This window comes from Cynoglossus semilaevis, chromosome W, assembly GCF_000523025.1.
Source record: "Cynoglossus semilaevis isolate Cse_v1.0 chromosome W, Cse_v1.0, whole genome shotgun sequence".
In the NCBI taxonomy this organism is placed as follows: domain Eukaryota; kingdom Metazoa; phylum Chordata; class Actinopteri; order Pleuronectiformes; family Cynoglossidae; genus Cynoglossus; species Cynoglossus semilaevis.
In genome coordinates, this window is record NC_024327.1 from 7,564,911 (window position 1) to 7,580,455 (window position 15,545).

General features: G+C 42.8%; 1 protein-coding gene across 2 annotated transcripts in view; it reads right to left on the reverse strand.

The window, feature by feature from the left end:
• Positions 1-15,545, reverse strand: part of LOC103397087 (collagen type IV alpha-3-binding protein-like) — a 49,890-nt gene that overhangs the window by 16,421 nt on the left and 17,924 nt on the right. For both annotated transcript variants that reach the window (XM_008335333.3, XM_017042638.2), the window contains exons 4-7: positions 11,558-11,659; positions 11,271-11,409; positions 6,414-6,497; positions 6,079-6,236 (exon numbers count right to left, since the gene is read on the reverse strand). In XM_008335333.3, coding sequence (XP_008333555.1) covers positions 6,079-6,236; positions 6,414-6,497; positions 11,271-11,409; positions 11,558-11,659 — 483 coding nt within the window. The remainder of the gene's footprint in view (positions 1-6,078; positions 6,237-6,413; positions 6,498-11,270; positions 11,410-11,557; positions 11,660-15,545) is intronic.

Here is a 15,545-nt window from a genome sequence, read left to right on the forward strand (position 1 = left end):
GATTAGTTCACGGCGAAAGATTAGTTCACAGCGAAAGATTAGTTCACGGCGAAAGATTCGTTTGCAATGAAAGATTAGTCCACAGTGAAAGATTAGTTTGCAGAGTAATTAGATCGTAGTGAAAGATTAGTTCACAGTGAAAGATTAGATTGCAGACAGTATTTCGTTCGTAGTAAAAGATTAGTTCACAATGAAAGATTAGTTCACAGTGAAAGATTATTTCGCAGAGAGTGATTTGTTCGCAGTGAGTGATTAGTTCGCAGAGTGTGATTTGTGAGTGATTCGTGAGTTTAATATGAACAAATATTTAATATGACTCGGTAGTCAGGAGTCACGAATCTTTCATATTACTCGGGAGTCACGAGTCATATGAAAGATTCGTTCATTTTGAACGAATCACTCACGAACGACACATCACTTATTTTTCTGAGAGCACAGAACTTCTGTGCTCTCAGAAGAAAGTGTTCAAACCCACTCTCGAGTCCTGCCCTTTCTTCGCCCTGCTACATTGGTGACCCCGAGTTGAACATGTTCGAAGCAGAGGATCGTGTCTCCTCTTCAAGCATGTCAGCCGAACATTCGCTGCCGGTCGTTTTGGCAGCGGCCGGGAAGCTTCCAACACATTGAAGTACTACATGGTTGTCGAAGCCCTCGACCAGCAGTCCACACGCCGGGTCATGCAGTTGTAGCGATCCCCACCACTACACGGGGAATACGGCGCTCTCAAGCAGCTGTTAATACGGAGGTACAGTTTGTCTGCCGTCGAGAGGACAGACAAGGTCCTTTCCCTGCCCGGGTTGCGTGATGGCGCATCTGTGGCTCTTATGGACAATATGTTGTCTTTGCTGGGTTCAGACGAAGGTGGTTTCCTGTTCCCGCACATTTTCCTGGGTCAGCTTCCACTGTCTGTGCGTGCAGCACTGTCTAATTCTTCGCATCTGGCCACCGGCGACTACAGGAGCTTAGCTGATGAGGCTGACCGTGTCTTGTTGGCTACGAGGAGTTTGTCGGTGAGGAGTGTGACAGTGGAACCCATACAGACAGCGGCGGACAGCGACGATCCAGCGGTTGTAGTGGAGGTAGTTACACGCAGACGGCGCGGGAACGACCTGTGGTTTTTCCACCAGCGGTTTTGCGACAAAGCTAAACGCTGCGTCACGCCATGCCGATTCGAGGCAGCGGGAAACTCCAGAGCCGGAATTCAGTAGCAGCCGTGGGCGCGGGCAATCAAGGTGAGCTGCTTTTTATTAAAGACTCACTATCTGGACGACGTTTCCTAGAGGACTCAGGATAACAAAAAAAAGCCTGCTTCCCCCGGACGACATGGACTTGTCAAATCGAGGCAGCGGCCCACAGCTAAGTGCTGCTAATGGGTCCTCCATTGTGACTTTTGGTTCAAGGTCGGTGACTGTTTGTTTTCGTGGTAGCAGCTTATAGTGGGATTTTGTTATCGCCTCTATCACAGTCCCCATTATTGGGGTTTTCGCGCGGCGTCTCGACTCTAATAAGTTAGCTATGGCTAAGGAGGGGTTCACGAACATCGAACGGTTGGAAATAGTACAACGTTCAGCCCATGGGCCTCGCCCCTGCACTTGGTGCCTAAGGCAGATGGGCCGTGGCGGCCGGGGGGCGATTCCCGCCATTTGAATAATGTCACTACACATGATCGTAATCCTATACCGCACATACAGGACTTTTCCGTCCGCCTGGCAGGTGCCACTATTTTTTCTAAGGTAGACCTGGTGCGTGGTTATCACCAGGTACCCGTACGTGCAGAAGACGTGCCCAAGACCGCGGTCATTACTCCATTTGGGCTTTTCGAATGCTTACGTATGCTTTTTGGCCTGAAGGGGGCAGCGCAAACTTTTCAGAGGCTGATGGACTCGGTGTTATGTGGCCTCGAGTTTGTGTTCGTTTATCTGGATGACATTTTGGTTGCCTGTGAATCCGCAGACAAGAACCTATCACATCTGAAACAGGTTTTCTGACGCCTTGACGAACATGGCTTGATTGTCAACACATGCCAGTTGGGATTGCCGGTGATCGATTTCTTAGGCCACCTCATTTCGTCACAAGGTGCGGCCCCTTTGCCCTCTAAGGTGCAGGCGGTGGCAGAATTCCCGCGCCCGGTTTCAGTTAAAGCACTGCAGGAGTTTCTGGGCATGGTTAATTTTTACAACCGTTTCCTTCCTCGGGCTGCACACCTACTGCAGCCGCTTTATTAGGCCCTGAGACTCAAGAAAGCCAGTGACCCTGTTGACTGGAGCTCCGAGCGGATTTAGGCATTTGAGGGAGCTAAGTCTGCCCTTGCTAACGCAGCCCATGCAGATCCCGTGCCTATGGCATTCATAGCCCTGACAACAGATGCATCTTACGTTGTTGTGGGCGCAGTAGTCGAACAGCGTGTGGCTGGTGTGTGGCAGCCTCTTGCGTTTTTCAGCACGTGGCTGTGAAGGCCAACCCTGTGGCTGATTGTCTGTCACGGGTGCTTGTGTGCCCGGTGCATCTCGGAATGGATTTTCAGGCCATGGCTGCGGATCAGCTCAGTGATCCAGATGTCATAGCCCTCAAGTCTGCGGATATGGGCCTCAAGTTAGAGAGCGCGGAGGTACTGGAAGGCGGCCCCAAGCTCCTCTGCGACATCTCAATGGGTCAACCACGCCCTGTGGTACCAGCCTCCTGACGCGGTTCACTCCGTCACACCCGGGAGTTCAAGCGTCGGTTCAGCTGGTGGGGTCCAAGTTTGTTTGGCCTGGGTTCCGCAAAGAGGTTAAGGAGTGGGCAGCTGCCTGTGTCGCATGTCAGCGGGCCAAGATCCACCAACACACCAAACAGGTGTTTCAACCATGTACACGTGGATCTAGTGGGCCCTCTCCTGCCTTCACGCGGTTTTACGCATCTGCTTACCATGGTGGATCGTACCACCAGATGGCCAGAGGCAGTAACTCTGTCTTCCACGACTTCTGCGGATGTGGCACGTGTGTTTCTTTCAGCTTTGGTTTCACGCTTCAGTACGCCGTCAGATATCACATCCGACAGGGGTTCTCAATTTGTTTCTGAATTATGGTCGGCATTGGCGGTGTCCTTGGGTGTTCAGGTCCACCGCACCACCGCGTACCATCCACAAGCTAATGGCTTGGGTGAACGTTTTCACCGGTCATTTAAATCGGCATTGCGGGCGGCGTTGTCCGGGAGTGATTGGGCGGATCGTTTACATTGGGTGATGCTCGGCCTGCGTTCAGCCCCCAAGGAGGACCTAAATGCCTCTCCGGCAGAGTTGGTTTTTGGTCAGCCGCTTCGGGTCCCGTGCAAATTTTTGCCCGAAGGTTCCGTTCCGCAGCGGCCACCAGCTACAAAGCCCGTTTTGTAGCTGGGGGCTGTGTGGCAGGCACTGCAAGGGAGGCCTCTCACCCTACAGGACTGTGGACTGGGGGCGTGGTTACGGTGCTTATGTTTTGGCGCCCTGAGTCGTTAGACAGTTGAGTTGTTCTGTGCTCTCGAAATAAAGTGTTCAAACTCACTCTTGATTCCTGTGCTTTCTTTGTCCTGCTACAACAAAAAAGTAAAAGCAAAGTTACTGGCCATATGCAGCACAGAGGCAAATGTTTCTGTCCAGCACCTGGACAGACTTTGGTTGAATGGAAGGAGTCTCTGTAAGCCTTCATATTTCTATTACTGTATATATGCATTTATGTATGTTGGTATTTCTGAATATCTATGTATACAGTTCAATTTTAACACACATTTAATTAAAATATGTTGAAATATTGACCATTTCTATGTATCTGTTTTGATCTTTAAAAAATAAACAGAAAAATTTCCATCCTCTGCCAATTACTCGAAAACAAAAAAAAACAAAAAAAATATAGTGGTATAACAATGTCACACCCATCCATTAGGTAGTAGGTTGCTATATATTATAGAATTTGCACCTGCTATATGGTGCTATGCCATGCTATATGGATAGCATAGCAGTCCATTATGCCCCTCCTTCGGGGCATAATGGACTGCTATGGGGGGTTGGAAAGGGGAAAAAGAGGGGAAAAAAATTGAAAGAAGGCAAATCAGAGCCGGAATTCTCATTTATTGTGTTTTTTAATTTATCATAAATCCACATACTGGTTTAATTTGTGTTGTTTATGTCATGGAGTTAATTACATGCAAATTAAAAATTCAATATATAGAATTTGCACCTGAAACCTACTATCTAGTGGATGGGTGTGACATTGTTATGACTCTCGGTACAGCCACCGTGCAGAACTACAGTGACGACCAAAATCAGAAAGATGTACGACGGCGAAAAGAAAACCAAACTTGAAAAAGGACAGCAATATTCCCAAGCAATATAATTTTTTTTTTAAGTATTGACACCATTAATCTTAACAAGCGGGAAAGAAACACTCAAAGGTAAGTAATCCAAGTGTGAAGAAAGGTGTGGACGTTTTAACACTTGCCACAGTAAACAGTAGGTGATCCTGTCACCAGATGTATTTAACAAACAGAGAGACATACTGCAAAACAAAGGCTGTCCGTCTGTAGAGGTATCCATCTCTGTGTCGAGTACGTTAGCAGCCGTGTCTTCCTTCTCAGCGAGGGCTTCCATAAACCTCGAGCCGTAGTCATTCTTTAGTTTGATTCCTGTGCAGGTAGGAGCAGGTGTCTCTTCTACCTGTGATCAGGGTTTCTATGTGCGACAGCAATTATGTCCCAACTCCACATTGGTATCTAAATTTGACAAACATTCCCTATAAACTTATAGGCACTGACATAGTTTCTCTCAAACTGTTGACTAACTCTGTAGCTTTCTGGCTTTTGAAAGCTTTAGGGTTGGGCAACATACCTTTACACACTGAAAAAAAAGGAAAGAAACCTGTTTGACAACTTGAGCTAATCAGGATGTCAGAGTGAGCAGTTGTGATCGGTGTAAAATTACACAAGCAGGTACGCTGTAAGGAGCTTCTTTCATTCACAATAAAAAAATAAATAAAATAAAAGAGAAATTTAAGTTTGTTAGATTTAGCAGAATCTAGTGAGGTAACATATGTTGAAAATCTATACACCGCCACTACTATCCAAGCATGTACTGTAGTCTCCTTTTATCATCAAAAACAAATGACATTTGATTTTAACGTATATGCAGAATGACACACAATGTATATCCAATAATTTCACTGTCTAGCCATCCATTGTTTAAATACACAGATGTAATTTGCTCACAATGTTTATCCAGCAGCTTAGGCTTAAAATACCATCTCAAGGCCCAGCGTGCATTTATGGAGGCTTCGACTTGTGTCACACCAGCCTCACTGAGCACAGGGCACTAGGTCTACGGCTGACAAGATGACCTACGATTGTCAAAGCAGGGACTTCAGACAGGTTAATATTGGTGAGGACAACAAGTTAACACCAAAATTTACCTTTGAACATTAAACTGTTGTTATCATCACTGGTCAAAACTTTGCTTTTCTTTGCAGAAAACAAGTCACTAATTCTCTTTAAAAAACAAACTCATATAATAAACACAATATATACATCTGCATTATGCTGTCAGTCTCTGAGCTGCATTTCTAGGAAAAGGAAATTGTGTTGGTAAACCAAGAGCAAGTAAATACAAAGTACTGAAAATTAAAATGACCATTTCATTTGTATTACTCTTTGATTTTAAAGTATTTGCTTTAATCTTTCCTTGATTGTTTTATTAATGCATTCTAAACATTTTCTTTTCTTTTTAGAAGCAGTACCCTGTTGTACTAATGTATCCTGGTATACAGACTTCTGTTATTCGATGCCTGATTCCTGAATCAGACTCCAATCATTCAACCAAAACCTCTAGGCCCATTTAAAGGGTGAAGTTTCAATCACTACAATGAGGGTAACAGCTGTAAACAGTAAAGTATTGCACGTTTTCAAACACAATAGAAAGAAACAACTCTTGCTGCTCCTCAGGCTAAGAAACACTTACACACAGTTCAGATTGGTGATGGGTACACCCACATAGGAAACTGCTAGTTTTTTTTTTTTTACACAGTGAACAACAGTTATTTCATTTTCATTTACGTGTTGAGCATAAGAACAGACCTTGTCCAGTTTTTTCTGCCAGCTGTCCTCTCGCTTGACCATGAGTTCAATGCAGTGGGAAAGGGTGGAGAGGATGCCTGCTGTCGTTGCCTTGAATGTTATGGCTTCACCTTTAAAGTCGATGCCATTGATACCTTTGGGACTGGACGGAGGGAACACTGGCGCATAAAAAAGTTAAAATTTACTTTTATGACTTTTAAAGCAAATTACATTAATGTTTAAAATGTAACATATTCAATTTTAATTAAGCAGTTAAAACACGCTAAAAAAAATACCCATCCCAAAAGTAGCTGTTTGTCAGTGAAACTTAAGAAAGTACGTGCATGTGTACTCACATTTCTCTTTGCTGCTGTTGTTGTTGTGATTACATTCTCCATCAGGTCTTGTGTTGGTGGGAAACTCATCTTCATCATCCTCTACTGTAAGACAGAGAATAATGGCCATCTAAAGTTATTATAAATATATAAAGTTTATATACACTATATTACCAAAAGTATTCGCCCACCCATTCAAATGATCAGAATCAGGTGTCCTAATCCCTTGGCCTGGCCACAGGTGTATAAAATCAAGCACTCAGGCATGCAGACTGTGAAACAAGACATTTGTGAAAGAATGGGCCGCTCTCAGGAGCTCAGTGAATTCCAGCGTGGAACTGTCATAGGATGCCACCTGTGCAACAAATCCAGTATGTGTCCAACTCAGGGCCCGCGGTCCAAATGCGGCCCGCCAAGTCATTTTGCGTGGCCCACTGGAGCTTAAAAAAGTTAAATTACCTGCTTCCGTGCTGCTGAGTTTCTTAACTTGACAAAAATATATTTCACAGAGCAGTGAACAATATTTGATACTGAAACCTGTATTAATACACTATGACTGGTTGTGGTGTGTTGTACCAAATTGCTGAGTGAATGAGTTGATGGTTTGAATGCAGAGGACACATTTCAAATGTACAACGACGATAAAGGAGATTCCTCTTCCTCTTCCTCTTCCTCTTCCTCTTCCTCTTCCTCTTCCTCTTCCTCTTCCTCTTCCTCTTCCTCTTCCTCTTCCTCTTCCTCTTCCTCTTCCTCTTCCTCTTCCTCTTCCTCTTCCTCTTCCTCTTCCTCTTCCTCTTCCTCTTCTTCTTCTTCTTTGTCTTCTAATCACTTTTCTCTATCTAATTCTTCCCCTCTCTCTCCTCTCAGGCCAGTTGATTGAGCGAGTTCTGCTCTCCTCCATGTTGAACCCCAGTGAACAGTGGCAGACGTATCGTCACCACGGGCGGATTCTCAGCCTGGAATATCGTCTCCGCTTCCGTTGTGACTCCAACTACTACGGACCGTTCTGTAACAAGTTCTGCCGGTCCCGCGACGACTTCTTCGGCCATTTTAACTGTGACCACAGCGGCTCCAAGGTCTGCATGGACGGTTGGACCGGGCATGAGTGCAAAGATGGTGAGGGAGTGAATAATATTTCAAAATGTAAAAGACAAAAATGCCTTGATTGATTTCGATCTGGAATTTATTTTAATAGAATTTTTCTCTAAATTCCAATCTATTTGTAAGAACACCGTGTCCTGCTCAGATCATATTTATAACCAACAAAATAAATCACCAGTTTTTTTTTCTAAAGGCCAGAAAGCTTTTCTCGTTTTCTCATCAATGGTCTTGGCCTGAATTAAGCCAGCCACTAGGGTACACGAAGCCGTGTTTATAGTGCCGGTCCCAAGCCCGGATAAATGGTGAGGGTTGCGTCAGGAAGGGCATCCGGCGTAAAACGTTTAGCTAAATCAAATATGCAGATCAATAAAACGATTTCTATACCGGATCGGTCGAGGCCCGGGTTAACAACGACCGCCAACAGTGCCGTTGACCAACAGGGCACTGATGGAAATTGGACTACTGTTGGTCAGAGACAGAGTCAGAGACAGAGAAGAAGAGGAGGGCGTTTGGTTAGGAGAAAAAGAGAAAAGATGAAGAATAGAAGTGTTAGTCTGAAGTTTGGAACTTTGAATGTAGGTACAATGACAGGGAAAAGTAGAGAAATAGCTGATGTGATGGAGAGAAGAAGAGTAGATATTTTGTGTGTGCAGGAGACCAGGTGGAAGGGCAGTAAGGCTAGAAACATTGGAGGAGGCTACAAACTGTTTTATCATGGTTCAGATGGGAAGAGAAATGGAGTAGGGGTGATCCTAAAGGAAGAATATGTAAGAAATGTGGTAGAGGTGAAAAGAGAGTCAGACAGGTTGATGTGTGTGAAGGTAGAAGTAGAAGGAGAGATGATTAATGTTGTTAGTGGTTATGCCCCACAGGTGGGCTGTGAGTTGGAAGAAAAGGAGAAGTTCTGGAAGGAGCTAGATTGGATGGTAGAGAGTATCCCCAGGAGAGAGAGAGTGGTGATTGGAGCAGACCTAAATGGTCATGTAGGGGAAGGGAACAGAGGAGATGAGGAAGTGATAGGCAGGTTTGGTGTTAGGGAGAGAAACGTAGAAGGACAGGCAGTGGTAGATTTTGCAAAGAGAATGGAAATGGCTGTGGTAAACACATATTTCCAAAAGAAAGAGGAACATAGGGTGACTTACAAGAGTGGAGGCAGGTCCACACAGATAGATTATATTCTATGTAGAAGATGTAATCTGAGGGAGATTAGAGACTGTAAGGTGGTGGCAGGTGAGAGTGTAGCCAAACAACATCGGATGGTAGTGTGTAAAATGACGATGGAGGTGACAAAAAGGAAGAGAGTGAAGACAGAGCAGAAGATCAAGTGGTGGAAACTAAGGAAAGAGACATGTTGTGAAGACTTCAGGAAGGAAGTAAGGGCAGTTCTGGGTAGTGTTGAGATATTCCCAGATGATTGGGAGACTACAGCTGCAGTGATGAGGGAGACAGGTAGGAAGGTGCTAGGTATGTCCTCTGGGCAGAGAAAGGAGGACAAAGAGACCTGGTGGTGGAATGAGGAGATCCAGGAGAGTGTGCAGAGAAAGAGATTAGCGAAGAAGAGATGGGACAGTGACAGAACAGAAGAGAACAGACTGGAGTACAAAGAGAGGACAAGGGAGGTGAAGAGGGAAGTGGCCAAGGCCAAACAAAAGGCATATGAGGAGTTGTATGAGAGTTTGGAAACAAAGGAAGGAGAAAAGGAGTTGTATAGATTGGCGAGACAGAGAAATCAAGCTGGGAAGGATGTGCAGCAGGTGAGGTTGATTAAGGACAGAGAGGGGAATGTGATCACAAGTGAGGAAAGTGTGCTGAGAAGATGGAAGGAATACTTTGAGGAGTTGTTAAATGAGGAAAATGAAAGGGAAAGTAGAAACGAGGAGCCAGAGACTAGTAGGAAGAAGGTAGATCAGGTTAGAAAGGATGAAGTTAGAAAAGCCCTGAAGAGGATGAAGAGTGGAAAGTCAGTTGGTCCTGATGACATACCAGTGGAAGTATGGAAGTGTTTAGGAGAAGTGGCAGTAAATTTCCTGACTGGTTTGTTTAACAGAATTTTAGAGACTGGCAAGATGCCTGATGAGTGGAGAAAAAGTGTTCTGGTGCCAATTCATAAGAAGGGTGATGCACAGAGTTGTAACAACTACAGAGGGATAAAGTTGATGAGCCATACAATGAAGATTTAGGAAAGAGTAGTTGAAGCTAGGTTGAGGCAGGAAGTGGAGATTTGTGAACAACAGTATGGTTTCATGCCTAGGAAGAGTACCACAGATGCAATATTTGCCTTGAGGATGTTGATGGAGAAGTACAGGGAAGGTCAGAAGGAGCTGCATTGTGTATTTGTAGATCTAGAAAAGGCATATGACAAAGTGCCAAGGGAGGAATTGTGGTTTTGTATGAGGAAGTCAGGAGTGGCAGAGAAGTATGTTAGTTTGGTGCAGGACATGTATGAGAATAGTACAACAGTAGTGAGGTGCGCTGTTGGGAGGACAGAAGACTTCAAAGTGGAGGTGGGACTACATCAAGGATCGGCCCTGAGCCCCTTCTTGTTTGCTGTGGTGATGGACAGATTGACAGATGAGGTCAGACAGGAGTCCCCATGGACTATGATGTTTGCAGATGACATTGTGATCTGTAGTGAGAGTAGGCAGCAGCTAGAAGAGAACCTAGAGAGGTGGAGGTTTGCACTAGAAAGAAGAGGAATGAAGGTCAGTCGCAGCAAGACAGAGTACATGTGTGTAAACGAAAGGCAGAACAGTGAAATAGTGAGGCTACAAGGAGCAGAGGTGGTGAAGGTGCAGGAGTTTAGGTACTTAGGATCAACTGTTCAGAGCAGCGGAGACTGTGGAAGAGAGGTGAAGAATAGAGTACAGGCAGGATGGAACAGCTGGAGAAAAGTGTCAGGAGTGATCTGTGACAGAAGAGTGTCAGCTAAGGTGAAGGGAAAGGTTTACAGGACAGTGGTGAGACCAGCCATGATGTATGGTTTAGAGACAGTAGCAATAGGCAGAAGACAGGAGGAGGAGCTGGAGGTGGCAGAGTTAAAGATGCTAAGATTCTCTTTAGGAGTGACAAGAATGGACAGGGTCAGGAATGAGGTCATTAGAGGGACAACACAGACAGGAAGGTTTGGAGAAAAAGCTAGAGAAGCCAGATTGAGATGGTTTGGACATGTGCAGAGGAGGGACAGTGGATACATTGGTAGAAGAATGTTAGAGATGGAGCTACCCGGTAGGAGAAAGAGAGGAAGGCCAAAGAGGAGATATATGGATGCAGTGAGGGAGGACATGCAGGTAGTTGGAGTCAGAGTAGAAGATACAGAGAACAGGGAGAGATGGAAATCAATGATCTGCTGTGGCAACCCCTGAAAAAAAGGGACAAAGCCGAAAGAAAAAGAAGAAGATGTAGTGGAAAAGCATCTACTGCTGGTTATGCAGATTATAGATTATAACTTACCATTTCTGAAACGATGTTTAAGACCATGTCTATTTTTTTAAAGTTAAAATCAATACAAGTTTAGCTACATGCTCATTAGCAGTCCAAGTTAAACAAAGCAAATCACAAAGTGCCCTGTAAGTGGATATTGACTTCTGTTTCCCTCTGTAATCAGTTTACCAGCCACTCTCTTACTATTTCTACACCACGTTCACCATGTAAACAAGTTTTCTTTCCGTGAACTTTTATTTCTGCCAGGAAACATCAAAGCTAACCCTGCCATATACTGATCGTTTCAAAAATCAAATTTAGTATCAGTGCCATCTGGATGTCAATAGTATGCATTACCTTTGTCCCTCTGAAATACATCTTTAGAGACAGCATCAGCACAGGAGTCAAAGTATCTCTGCAGGGTGTCCACTTGTCTGCACAGAATGTCTCGAAAGGTTTCCATTTCTGCTAACTTCTCACATAGTCTGTGACCTTTCTGAATGGAAACAGAGATGCAAATAAACAAAAATTAAAAATATTCATCTCAGTTAACAAGCTGTGGTTTTCAGCCACAAAGTAATTTTTAAACTGTCATTATAATTTTTTGAATAAATTACAAACAGTGATGATAAAAAACGTTTTACCTTGAAGGAGGATGTGGAGGTGGCAGACAAGACACTGGCTGCTGAGGTGAGAGACAACATGGAACCATGATGCCTCAGGCTGGTTTCTGAACCATAACCAGCCTGAAACACAGGTGATGGACAGAATGTTAGAAAGAACAGAGAAGGAGAAGTTATAGTATAGTATGAAGTTACTTAACAAAAGGAGATGCAGTGAGTGGATGGATGAAAAGATGACAGAATACATTAAAAATCTGTTTTCTGCTCTCATATAAACAAAACAGGTACAACGGGGGGGCTTAAAACACAAACAATGTGTCTGCAGCTCAAATACACTAGGTTCTTACACTAGCTGCAGAGTGGCCATGAGATCACTCTTCTCAGTCAGCAGCACTGAGTAATGCTGAGCTGCAGCAGAGCAGCGCTTCCACCTACACATAGAAAATAGTCTGTTGAAAAGAGACAGGGTCTACACTGACAGATGTGCTAACAGTGCTAACTGCTGCTGAAGAAACACGTGAGCAGATCCCACATGGTAAAAAAAAAAAAATTGGCTAGATCATGCACTGCACTTTCTCACACTGAGTTACAAAAAAAGGCATATCTTAACTCAGGTCTTTACGTCTACTATAAATATTAGAGCAGTGTAATGCCTTAATGATTTGACATTTCAAGTCAGAAGTCTCATTCCACTTATCTGCCTTCAATCTAATGTGGGATGTTTCTTTATGTGAGCTGCACAGGAACAGTGTGCAGTAAATAAACACAAACCTCAGAGAGGAAAATAAGTGTAGGTGATATTAATAGACTGGTAACTTATTAAATACATCTGATTGAACAAATAATTTGCCCAGCTTATGGATACTGTATTATTGACCAGGCAACAGGGCAAAGCCCTACCCTTTGTTGGTAATGTACCTTTTTTTGTCACTGTGTTTATTGTGTATTTCAAAATGAAGAGAATTCTTAAAAAATAATTATAAGGTATCGAATATGAAACATCATCATAATACTACTATATTGTACAAATTACAATCTGACAGATATTCTTAGAAGTGTTGCATTAAATGAGAAGTGATTTATATGAAACAATTATGTTGTACCAGACCACTACACTGTCATTATCACTGTCCTTGTTGCATCCCCTGCAGGAGAACAAGACAATGCCTTATTCCCTGTCTTTACTGTCTTTGAAACTCCTACCTTCTCACAGTACATGTTTTGTAATCTGGGTCCTTCGGTTTATTTTTTCTTGTTTTTTTATGGATTATTCATATTTATGTACAGGTACTCAGGAGACATCATTATCTGGATTGAAGAGTATTAAAATGCCGTAGTTAGTTTAGACAGAAATCCATATAATTGAGGGAAAGATTGAGCCTCATCCTTTAGTTGAAGCAGCATTTCAATAAAGACCAACCTGTGACAATGCCCAACACAGCCATCTTAGTGGAGTAGTGAGGTGGTGGCTGCATGACAAAGCCACACTTGCTAATCACCCACACAAACATTACCCTCTCTCAGCATGGTTTGTTGTGCCCACAACTTTGTAATGAAAATGTGATTGTATTGTATTTTTTTTTTTTTTTTTTTACAGTTTAAGATAAGATAAGACAAGACAGGACAAGACAAGACTTTATTCATCCCACACCGGAGAAATTCACTTGTTACAGCAGCAGGATAGACATGTAGTACTAAAAGTAAAGAAACAGCAGGATAGACATAGTATTTACATGGTGATAAAAAAGTAACAGCAGGGTAGACAATGTTTACAGGGTGTTTACAGTACAGTTTAAATTTCAGAAGCACTACTGTGTGGTAAAGCGGTGAAGTAACAAATGAGTACATGGGCAGACAAGACAATAAGAGAGGAGAGCCAACAATCTCCAGAACTCTCATTTGACTCCTGTTGTATTACTCTCCATTTGAAATTACACATGTTCTTGGATGTAGTCTGAGGATTTTGACGACACTAACTGTATATCCAAGGGGTTTTCCCCCAAGCCTTCCCCTAAAACCACCCCTCATGTGGTACAATGGAACAGTCCGCTAAATATCATCAGTGTCCCTCCCAACGTTAGTTTCTGTGAGAGTGATGAGAAAAATACATAATTCATCAAGCACTGCGCTCAACATTAGTACATTTAGCACAGCTTTTACCAAAAACACACACTCAAATAAACCACAAAATGGTTAACACAAAAAATCTTCCAATAACAGCAGCTGCTTAGCTTCTGATATTTGCAATTAATAGTTATGTCTATTTGTGTCTAATGAGCAGCATGAGACACATTAGTGGCTTAGTGGTTTAGGAAGCGGTCTTGGGTCCGGAAGGAGTCTACCAGCTGCCAAGTTACCACTGAGGTGCTCTGAGCATGGCACCGTCTCTACACACTGCTCCCTGGGCGCTTAAAACTGCCAACCGTTCACTTTGGTGATGGGTTAAAAGCAGAGGTCATATTTTGTTGTGTGCAGTAGTGTGGTGTGTCACAATGACAAGTAGTTCACTTTCTTCATTTCTTCTTCATTAATCAGTAGTAAATATGCCTTGTGTTTATGACCATTTTAAATTGAGATAAACCCAGATTAAGCCAAACATGGAAATACCTGCTGACCAATGTCCAGAATTTTCCTAGATATTGAATGCATAACTGAAACTCTTATGTAAATTGTATTGCTGTCAAAAGTAACAAGTAACCATGTAGAATAATCTGAAATTAATCAGAATAAAATCTATAATGCATTTTTACAGCAGGGCTGAATGACGTGCACTATTTCACAGTCCATCCATTTATTGTTGCTCTAATGCACAGTCTATGCACATGTCATTTGCACACAAGGACATACATAGTATTTTTTGGAAATCATGGGCTATGATATTGCGCAGGCACGTGATGCAAAATGCTCAGAGCCTACAGACTCAAGTGTGTAATTCATTTTAGTGCAAAATAATTAGGTCACAACGATTTACTATAAAGCAAGACAAGGCTTATCAACACCTACAACTGCCAACACTAAACAATAAGCCAGTTGTGATGTTTTAATGTTATGATCAAATGTTATGTTGTGATGTCATATTCTTTTTTAATTGTATAGTAAATGTTTGTATATGTATTTTGTATTATATTGTACATGTATTGTGTGCTCTGCCTTTTTACATCATGGCCCGGGGACTACAGATGAATACTAGCCTTCTGGCTAACTCTTTTTAACCATGTGTAATCATGTGTTTTATGAAATTGCACTGTCCCCTTTGAAATAAATTAAACTACTAAACTGTTCTTTATATTTATTTATAATTAATTTAGGCGAACAAAGCTACCAGCCACTGCACACCCCCCACCCCCGACCCCCTGTGATTAGTTGAATTTCAGTTGAAATTTCACAGCTTCAGTCGACCAAAACCTTCTTTGGTTGATTACAGCCCTAAACACAGCACTAGTGCAAGTTCTCCTTCTTTCAGCTGGGAGCAGTGCTGACATGCCTTTGTCAGAGCTGCATGCAGTGGTGCATTAAACTGAAGTTACTGAAGGTCAAAGCACAGGCATAACTCTCACAGTCATGTTAATGGAAAGGAAATTGGTGGTCACTCACACTTGACTGACAGCCATTTTGTAGGCCAGTGGGGCTAATGAGTCTTCACAGGTTAGTGATTATTTTAAGGTTGCTGCATTTTTTGCTGCATGAATTGTGCTGGCTTGTTCCTGCTTGTATTACATGAACCTTAGAACAGGGCTGCTCAATAAGAACATTGTAGTTCCCTGTGCAGTAGATTGCACAGGGAATGCTGGTAGAGCATCAAATAAAAAATATATATAAATATACAGTGGCTTGAAAAAGTATTCATACCCCTTGAACTTTCCCACATTTTCTCACGTTCCGACCACAAACATAAATATATTTTATTGGCATTTTAGATAAAAGATCAACATAAAGCGACACACAATTGTGAAGTAGAAGGAAAATTATACATGACTTTAAATTGTTTTTAGAAATAAAAAACTGAAAA